The 10,929-nt window shown below is 30.9% G+C and overlaps 1 protein-coding gene across 2 annotated transcripts in view; it reads right to left on the bottom strand.

Moving 5' to 3' along the window:
- Positions 1-10,929, bottom strand: part of LOC108695044 — a 38,487-nt gene that overhangs the window by 579 nt on the left and 26,979 nt on the right. For both annotated transcript variants that reach the window (XM_018204775.1, XM_018204777.1), the window contains exons 3-8: positions 6,532-6,775; positions 3,330-3,792; positions 2,649-2,779; positions 1,388-1,507; positions 856-873; positions 228-375 (exon numbers count right to left, since the gene is read on the bottom strand). In XM_018204775.1, the coding sequence (XP_018060264.1) occupies positions 228-375; positions 856-873; positions 1,388-1,507; positions 2,649-2,779; positions 3,330-3,792; positions 6,532-6,775 (1,124 nt within the window). The remainder of the gene's footprint in view (positions 1-227; positions 376-855; positions 874-1,387; positions 1,508-2,648; positions 2,780-3,329; positions 3,793-6,531; positions 6,776-10,929) is intronic.

Raw genomic sequence — 10,929 nt, 5'->3', positions numbered from 1 at the left:
ATATAATATATATACATATATATATAAATAAAGTGTTGTTAGATCTTTTAAGAATAAATTGGTAGACATGTTAAGAATAAAAAAAAATGTAAATTTAAAAAGAGAAATTTAATTTCACGAAAAAAAAAACATTTATTCTAAGATATCTTTTTAATGAGAATATTTTTTTAATTATTACATCTCTCTTTATCTTTTATACACAGAAAAAATGTAAAATATTGACTTACTGGCATGTAAATTCGTGTTTATTGCATCGTCCTTGACATCCATGAGGTTCATCTGTTCCATCACTACAGTCCGCCAGTCCATCGCAAAACCGATCTCTCTGTATACATTCCCCATTGATACAAGTAAATTCGTCTTCCAATGAGCAAACTGAATCGAGAATAAAAATTATTATTTAAATCAGTTTTTTTTTTCGGCAATTTGCCTTTGTTCAAATATTCAGTAACTCGAAACAAGAGATTTTTAATTTTAATTTTGCTGGAATTATATTTAAGTTTTCTCTTTTAAAAAAAGCAACTGCTTTTCTTGAATATTGAAAAATATTTAACAAATGAATTTGTATATTTATTTTCATATTTATACAGGAAATTTATACTTAACTATATTCATCTATAAGTTTTTTTCTGGAATATTCGAATCCCAGATGTATATAATAAGTAATATATAATAAATACATTCTTTGAATAAAAATGAGTTAGTTTGTAGATATACCAAAATCTAACATTAATATTATGAAAAACCGTATAAACAATTTCACCATTCTATTAATGAAATTGTGCATTATTAAGGATTCAGCGTGCAGAAATTATACAAAATATACATGCATTTCAAATATAAATATGTACTCACACCAACCAAGATCATGACCTATAAAAGAAACAAAGAAAAAAAGATATAAAAAGGATCTTCATCAAGCGATGTAAAAGGAGACTACTAGACAATAACTTTTCTGTTTATAATTTTATACAAAATGTTCTATCTTCTTTCTGTCTGTATTTTGCAAGAACATTAAATGTCTTGGAGATATGCCCGAAGAGTGTCTGAGAAGTGCTCAAGAACAAAAATATAAAGTAAACTCTTATTGCAAATAATATTTTGAAAAAAAAACGATAACATTTTTATCACGGCATCTACCAGTTTGCTGCAACAAAACTTAAACAAGTGCGACTAAAGGAATACTTAATAAATATAAGGCACTATATTTGCTTGATGAATTTTTTAAATTTTAGATTACGATCACAATTTACGTTCCTACAAACAATCTTAAAAAAATTGCTCTTTTATCATATACATGTAGCGTAACATTTTTGTTTGTACATTTCATTTGAATATTACGACATCTCAGACTATCATTATCGCAATAAAACGCTGGAATGCTCACCTAACGTGCAATTAATCTCGTCAGTTGCGTCCCAGCAATCTATCTTTCTGTCGCATCTCCTCTCCAATGGAAGGCAGGAAGTCTTGTTACCACACTGAAAATGCGTCTCCAGATTGCAGACTGAAAAAGAACGTGACTGAAAAAGTACTATCTGATAACATCTATTTGCTTCGCGTATTTTATATTTGCATACCTCCATACCTATATTAAATATCGCAAGGCGTTTTCGATATAAAATCAAATGAGCGAATTGCTGAATTCTTTTATAATAAATTATAAACATAATTTATCAAAAAAGTGTCAATCCATCTCAATCGTGAAAACGAACATTGAATGACTTTGGAAATAATTTTACATGTTGAAATTTTATAATTCTGCGAATATGTCATATATATACCATGTGAATATATATATATATCAAAGCTGCAATAAAATTTCTTTATCTTAGAAAAGAATTTTGTATGTTTGTATTTCATTACGAGCTCATTCATAGCTCGACCATTCATAATTTATATCACTTTTTATTAAATTCCATCAATCGATATCGAATGATTTTAATTCGGAATTGTGCTTTGGAATTGAGCTTTAACGTAGAAAATATGATTGAAGCGATACCAAAGTAAAAACTGTCAAATCGAAGCCTCACAAATAATAGTAAAGAAGAAAAGCCGATAACAGAAAATTATAGGTCACTACAAACTAGGGCAATGCGGTATATTTTAACAAGAGACAAAATGCATGTGGATGGACATGACCGGTTTGCAAGATCACTCGCGAGCAATATTCATATTATTTAATTATGTTTTTCGTATAATTATATAGTACTTTTTTAAGTGCGTGTAATTCTCCGCTTTTCTTTATAATTATCACGATTACGAATTACAATATAATCCACTTAATTAATATTTCTCACTACAAAACTCATTATTTTCATTAAAAGAAAAGAAAATCTCAGATTTGTATTAGAACCTTGTCATTTGGAAAAAGGAAATAAAATGTGGCAAAACAATCTCAAAACCCGTTATCTCTGAGTCTAAATTTATTATTAAATGCTAATGTTTTGCAAACATTACGATTCACATCGAGACTAATCCGCGAAACGCTTCCGAATAGAAATTACAGAAAATACCCGTAGTACAATGGAAAGCAATTTCAAAACTCATTTGTAATAAAATGTAAAATCCCATCATTTCAAATCTTGTATTTTAAAGGGAAACAAATGCATAGATCGTTTCAACTATAATTTTTAATTTATATTTACCGCAATCATACTCGTCCGAATGATCATAGCAATTCATATGCCCATCGCAACGCTTATCCAAGGGGATGCATAACGTATTGGAGCAAGTCCATTCGTTTTCCAAACAGAAGAAGCGTTCGACTCTTTCACATCTTTAATAAAATAAAAAAACTCATTATTATAGCTCATTATTATAACTCATTAGAATAGATGACAGATTGATTATAAATTAAATTGAATAAATGAAATTAATTTAATTAAATCTATATGAACATTATACTTATTATTTACGTAGCTATTCTTACATTACTCATATATAAAATATCTCGTATAAAAATTTGTTTTAAAGAATGTCAATAATAAAAATAATACATATGTCGCGTATTTTATAAAATTATAAGATAGGATTATAAGATAGGAGTATATAATAATCATATAATAATTACAATAATCACAAAATTAAAAAATAAGAATTATGGTAATCAAATTATTAATATAATATTAGTATAATATAATATTAAATTATTAATAATGAAGAATTATATATATAATTATAATAATAAGAGTTATTGTCTTATCTTTTCTTGAGTCACTAACAAAGACACTTTATCAATGATCGACGCTTAGAAAGAATCCACTGATTACCAATACCTAATATTAGACTGAATTTCGATGCTATCAATAAAAAAAAAGCAGACAAACCTGAATGCATCCACATCGAGACGATGGCATTTCTGCCTACTTAAGGTGCAAAAACCACCGCATCCGGTAGGATCGTTGTGGTCACGGATTTTTCTACATATCGGCACCATTTCGCCGAAGATGGCAACGCACAATTCGCCCTCGAAGCAATCATCGCAATATCTCGTCGCATTAATAACGTTCTGACTCGCAGCTTCCGTTTCCATGCCTTCGTTTGACGGCGAAGTGCTTCCCGGAAATGACAGATTGCCGCTTATAGGGGCGCTCATGGCAAACATACCCCCGGCAAACGTTTCTTCCATGTCTGTCATCGATGTTAACGTCATCGTATCGGTCGCCGCAATCGTCAGATTTGACTCGTCGTTCACGGGCGTGATCGGCTCACCGGAAGTAACGTTCTGCCCCGTCAACCTGCTCGTCGACGACTTCAGGTACTGCTGAATAATCTGGAGCTTCTCGGGTTCTGAAAAAAAAGAGGCGTGACGCGATCAATCATCGCGATTGAAAAAGCTCGTTATCGTATTCCCGCGACAACGGAAATGCAGAATTAATTAATATATCATAAAAAAAAATGTGGTTGAGACATCAAAAAATGCAATTAACAGTATCAAAAGAATAAACAATCGTAACCTGAAAAGAGCCTTCAAAAATCACACAAAAGTACATATCATACCGTGTTTTCTTTCCAATTATTTGAACCATTGTTTTGTTTTCAAAAATTTTATCAGGGGGCAAACAAAACCTTAATTGAATTTTCGTTAAAAGAGTATTTGTGCATTTTTGACATACAAGAAAAACAAATTGAAGAAAGTAAAATTATGTACGTTCTCCTTTGTCCTTTTTTTAATTTTTTAATTTTTTTTTTTTATTGTACAAAAGAACCGAACCTAATGAACCCATTTATTATTACATAAAAGAGAGAGATAAAATAGAAAAAAGAAATTCGCAAATGTAAGGTAACATTTCCTCGATTTTTCTCGTTAATTTTGGAAAACAAAGAGTTGAAAAATAGGTGGAAAATAGAAAAAGAGAATGAAAGCTTCTCTGTTCTCGGTCTCACGCCGTTAGGGGTTGAAGGAACAGCCTGAAAAACTTTCTCTCGAGCCTCGGGATTCCAGACATAATACTGAACGTTCGCGAAATACACGGTCGTTGGCTCTCGCCACTTTTCATCGCACATAGTACTCGCGGCCGCGCTTCAGCGCGATCGACCGTGCGCGCAGAGGAGGAAACGTTCTGTTGACCCCGCGGTTAAATTCATCTCGTTGAAGCAATTGCCACGCTTTGCGTCGAATTAAACCTCGGCCGTCAGCTGGCGGGATGCAGATACTTTTAATTGCCCGAACGATAAGGCGACGGCGCCGACGATGGCGAGTGTATCGTTTATTCCCAGCTAATATATGATGTCCCGGCACGCAAGCTTCTTCGCACAGAATAATACCTTCGAACAATAAAGACTTGCAAATTTGTCATTAAACTCTATATTATCGTAAACTATCAAGGAACTCTATGTCATTAATATCATTATAACGACGAAAGATAGTATGTATTAACAATAATATTCAAAGTAAAACTGTTGTAATATCATAAAGAGTAGACAAAAATTGGAGAGAGAGGAATTTCATTGGATTTTCGTAAAAAATCTCTCTGAGAAACAAAGATATTGCAGAGTAGATCTAAAGTATCTATACTATGCAGTGAATTAAAATATATATAAAATATATATACTATGAAGTGAATTATCACTATCTATCTATCTAATCTATACTATGAAGTGAATTAAAATATGCAGTCAGCATCAGCGCGAGATGAATTAAGCTTCTATATGATAGATCAATAAACATTCTGATCGAACGATTAATCTCGGGAATAATATTTCATTCTGACAAACGTATATCTATCCAGCGAACTATTTCTAATGTTTCATTAAACCTTCATCGAGTTACGGCTATTACTTTATATAAGCAATAAAACGCGCGCACAATTCCAGTATGCGTTTTATTTAATCTCTTTTGATAGTTTTTTAAATGAATAAACGACAAAACAAGTAAAAAATAAGCATCTTGCTTGGGATCTTGTGAATAAAGTACATAAAATGAGATAACTTTGGCCAAAATTTAATGTCCAGGTAGCACATATGTTGGTATAGATGTCTTAAAAACGTCTTAAAAAATGTCTTACTTTCTAATTTTACGATATACATATGTACTATTTAGATACATTTTTTAAATTTCAATCAGTCTTCCTATTTTATAATATTCTAAAGATCTCGGTAAATGTCTTTTTCAATGATCTGAAACTAAATAATTCTTAATATAATATATTAGGACTGTATATGTGTGATAATACAATCTATAGAAATCAAAGTCTTAAACATCTAACTGGATCTTAAATGCTTGTATGATTCTTGTGAATTTATATATTATGTCCCCCAGAAACGAGCGCCGAAATGATTTTTCAATCTTGAAAACGCTAATTCTATTAAACTACCATAGTAATATCACGAGTTAAATTGGCTAGCAATTTAAATTTTTGATGCTTATTCGCACCTTCGAGACGATCTTAATAATGTTGAATAACATATTAAAATTTGTAAATAATTCATTCTTATTTCGAAAAATATTACCTCGGCTTAGTGCCCTGAGATTTTATATTACCGAGGCATCATAGTTTAAAGGTTTAAGACGCTCGCACAGAATGCAAGAGATTCGGGTTCGAGGGATATAATAATATTTTTCGCAATAAGAATTAATTATTAGATTTTACTATGTTATTCAACATTATTAAGATCGTCTAGTTTAGTAAAGTTAGCGTTTTCAAGACCAAAAAATCATTTCGGCGCGTGTTTCTGGGGACTACATACGTAGTATATAAATTCACACAAGAATCATATAAGCATTTAAGATCCAACTACATCGTTTAAGACTTTGATTTCTATAGTTTAAATAATTCTTATTTAATAAGTGGATATTATAATTAGAAGAAACGTTTTCACGTTTTAGAAAATTCTGTAAAAGTGAACAACAGATCTTCATTATTTACACATTTAACAAAAAAAAGTTCAGATTATGTAAAATAAAAAATATTCACGAAAGAATATACATCGTGAGATACGTTCGAAAACTTCAGATTTTCTACTTAACAAACAATTAAGGAAATAAAATAATAACATCAAGAGTAAATAAAATAAAGATTTATTTACCGAAGACGATATACAGTGCGACCCCTGCGACTCCCAGCAGGATCAGCACGACAATCAGTAGGGGTATGAGCGGGCTTGAGCATCCGGATGCCTTTAGAGGACGAGCCAGGTGTAACGTCCAACCGCGACGATGCTTATCCAGGCGCGCCGGTTGCGGTGGCGGCTCGTTTCTGACACTTCGACGTAAATTAACACGATTCTGCGAGGTAGGGGTGTGCGTTCGTACCGGCAGGGAATAGGCCCTCTAAAACAAAAAAGAAAACGGAAATGGTAACGTAACGAATCTTAAAATAGTTGCGAATTTATACAAGAGATAGAAGAGCAGAAGATTAGATAGCATATCTAATTCTAGGAGCGCGTAATTCTATATAGATACGTGAAAAAAAAATGAAAATTAAAAAATAATTTATTGAAAAAAGATTGACCTGAAAGAAAAGGTGTCGTAAAATCTTATAGTGTTCGAATATACTTAGAATTAAAAAAAATAACATTTTCAATTTGTTACTAAGCGTAATCTATTGTTAAAAACATGTATTATGGAATTATTCGAAATGGATTCCAATCAGAATTATTTAATTATTCTTTAAATTTCGATTGTATTTTCTAGGGAAAACGAAATAATTTCCAAGAATCCACAAACATTACAAACAGTTCCATAATAAATGCCCTGTTCTACTTCTTAGAGTTTCATTAATATAATCGTAGTTGGCATTTTAATTATGTATTAAAGTCACTTAAATTGCGACGAAAGGTAAGTTTTGCATGATAAAATTTAAATGAGTAGATTATGTCAGAGGAATTATATCCCTGTGTTTGACCTTCGTTTTTACGATTTTCTGCGTTTAACGAGCTATGATAAAGCGAAAAGAATATCGGCTTGCAAAGACAACTACCACTATAATTTAAGAATTATTGGCCTACTGCAATAATGTGCTTTCGTAATTTTTGATGACACGTCGCTCGCTGACGACGACGACGAGCGTCGCCGTCGCGATCACGCCGGGCTATAGATAGATATCTTCCACTTCCGCTCCGTTTTGTTTCTTTATGTCGGTACAGCGCCAGACGGCGACCGTTTTCTTCTTCTCTCGAGGCTGTCAACTTTCGTGACTCTCGTGCGAGCCGGGAAATCGCGAACGAGCCATCCCGGTGAGCTGCGAATACAACCTCGCGGTACCAAAACGTGCCTCGGTACAATTTCTTACTGCTTGTGTTCTGATACTTTATTTACCGTCCACTCTAATCACCCGCTCACGATCTATATTTGATCCCCACGTCGTCCAGAACTTTCAATCAAAATATGCACGGATATCCGGTGAATATTCTAGGAAATCCATTAGTCTATCCAAATACGCCGCGACAGACTTTTTATATCTTTTACGTAACCGCATAACTTACATCATAATTTGAAATTATTTATTATGAAAAGTTTTTTGCGTAAAAATATTTCATAGCCGTAAATTAGGTAACATTAAAATAATGTATATATATATATATATATATCCAGTAAACAAGAATGGATTAAAATGGATTAAATTTTTTTTCTATCCGAATGCGTATTTTATATAGCGAATATTTTTTTTTGGATTTAATTGGATTCAATTGGATCCAATTAGATTCAATTGGATGCAATTGGATTGAAAAACTGCATTTTCTATTCAAAATTGAATTGAACAATATTCACAATTGTGCACAGAAAAAACTAATATTATTTTTAGATTGAAAGGCATAGAGATATGCTCCATGCAATTCCTATAAATGGACAAAAATGCATTCAAGATTGAAAAGCATTCATTTTAACATTCGTGAATCATTATTTCTAAAAATCTGAATTCATTTCAATTCGTTTCAATTCATTCTCGTTTGCTATATATATTTCTTGTCAAAACAAAAATATTCGGACAAAGATTAAATGGAGCACAATAAATATGAAGACTAAATATAAAACGCGTCAGAAGTGTTATAAAATATTTTTATAACCTTATCGAAATTTCACATAAATTCGCGGAAATTCTAATTCGCGTTTTGTTTATGGCGATGATAAGCTCCTCTCAGCCATGATTTCTTAGTTATCATTAAAATGTTTGGATAATAATCCCGAATTAAAGAAAGCATAACACAAGCTGCTCGAAATAAAGTTATATAAAAATTTATATTTATTTTTATATTTATTTTAAATTTATATTTATTTTAGTCGCTTGTAAACAATTTATATTTAGCCGCTTGTAAACAATCCTAATATTATATTTATTCTTTCGAATAAAAAGTTTTTCTTTTGTCTTCATCGAATACGATAGTGCTCTTAGATCCAATTGCGTCAACGTTACTTTGACTTAAAACTGTATCTATCTTGTTTTAAAGCCAAAAAGACAGAGTTTTAAGCCTCAAAGTAACGCTTAAAATCAAAATAACGTTGGTGTAATCGGACCTTAAAGAGTTTGACAAGTATCCACAGGGAAAAAATAATTATAATTAATAAGATAATTAATAAGATGTTTGGTTAAGCAAACTTTAATAAAATAAAGAATTTCTGATTATTGTAATTACGAGTAATATCTTTTGTAGCCAAAACATGATTTCATTATAGACATATCGAATATGTCTCAAAAACATGGATATAAACTTCTTTCGTACGAATAATATACCGCCTAAAAGCGTCGTTAGTACGTCCAACCCCAATGACATAGAGAATTAATTTTGAAAATATTCTTCTTTTCTTATATATATTATATATAAATTCTTGGGAAAAAAAGGATACCGAACAATCATCATCAGCAATATCAAAAAATTATCAAAAATTAACTTTCATCTTGGAACTCAATTATCAAGTATTATCCTTAAGGCATCATCTCAACATCATTTTATCAAAATAAAGGATAAAAATTATTCATTGAAAAATCTCCCCAGATAGCAACCTATTGTTATTTTGATGTCAATATTTGATCACAATTGATCACTGACGTCAATTAAGTGACATGTATTCGACGTTAATTTTAACACATCAATAAGTCTTTGTAATAATAACGTGATGTGGACGTTAAATTTATCTTATATATATACATATGTAAGTAACTATAATTAAAGAATTTCATTTCATTCAATTTGTAAGTTAAAATAACGTTTATTTGACATTATTATAATGACATTTTTGGTCTGTGACTTAGAACTGTCATTTTTAGATTAACTTTGAAAGTAAATAATGTAGAAAAAGGATACCCACAGTATAGGGAAACTCCCCCTAGTTTCTGCTCTAGAGATGGAACCTCTGAAGATAAATATCTATATATGACAAATTCATTTAAAATATGATGAAATCTATCATCCAATATCAAATTCCATTTTTTTATCGATGGGGAAAATTGAAAAAAATCATGTTTGAAGCTGGAAGTCGAGGGTTTTCTCCCTCCACTCTCACGTCTCCTCGTCATCACTACGGTAAAACTTCAAATACGATTTTTTTCAACTTTCCCCGCCGACAAAAAACTGAAATTTGATAAGAGCGATAGATTTCATCATACTCTAAATAAATTTATCAGTTTCAAAGGTTCCATCTCTAAGACAAGAAACCCTCTTTCCCCGTCATTTTGACGTGACCATCACGCCATAATGACGGATGTCTGCTACCTGGGTCATCATGGAGTGTATTCCATTTCATGCAGGATGTGCATCATTTATCTTTGTTTAACATTCGATAAACAATAAGGATAAATGATTATGTGCATCATGTGTAAAACAGAACGCATCTATATTCTGTGCCTTTTATCCTATATCCTTCGATGTAATTTTTTAAATATGAGTAATTAAACTTCACTATATCCCTCTAGTGGTGATGTCGTGCACTGCTTGAAAACTGAACATATTCAACATATCTTGGACATCCCTATCTGTGTATAACTTTACAGAATGTCCAAATAACGTTCTTAGGTCGTATTTCAGATGTCCAATATAGAGCAACATAAACAGAACTTTTCTATATTGAATCGAATTGTTGCTTGGATTTTGATGTTCACTATTTGATTAGTCATACGTACAATCATCAGACTCATATTGACTATCGATTTGTAACCGCAGTTTTATTTACAATTTTTTACATGTCTGTGGTTTTATTATCAAATTGTAAATACAATATATTTTATTAATTTTATACTAAATATTTAAATATACAAGTATATTTAAAGTGATTTTATAGAAATATAATTATTATTTTTACATAAAAATCTTTTTTATTATGTAATATATATTAAAACTTAATCTAAAAATAATTATTAATTAAAAATTATATTTCAATGGTTCGATTCAATTATTCAACGTTTAAAGAACTTCGATTCGCATATGTCTAGAAATTTTCAAAAGAAATACATAATAATACAATTTAATAAATTTTATGACCCACTATAT

Source organism: Atta colombica, unplaced genomic scaffold, assembly GCF_001594045.1.
Source record: "Atta colombica isolate Treedump-2 unplaced genomic scaffold, Acol1.0 scaffold126, whole genome shotgun sequence".
NCBI lineage: Eukaryota > Metazoa > Arthropoda > Insecta > Hymenoptera > Formicidae > Atta > Atta colombica.
This window is presented reverse-complemented; position numbering and strand designations above follow the sequence as displayed.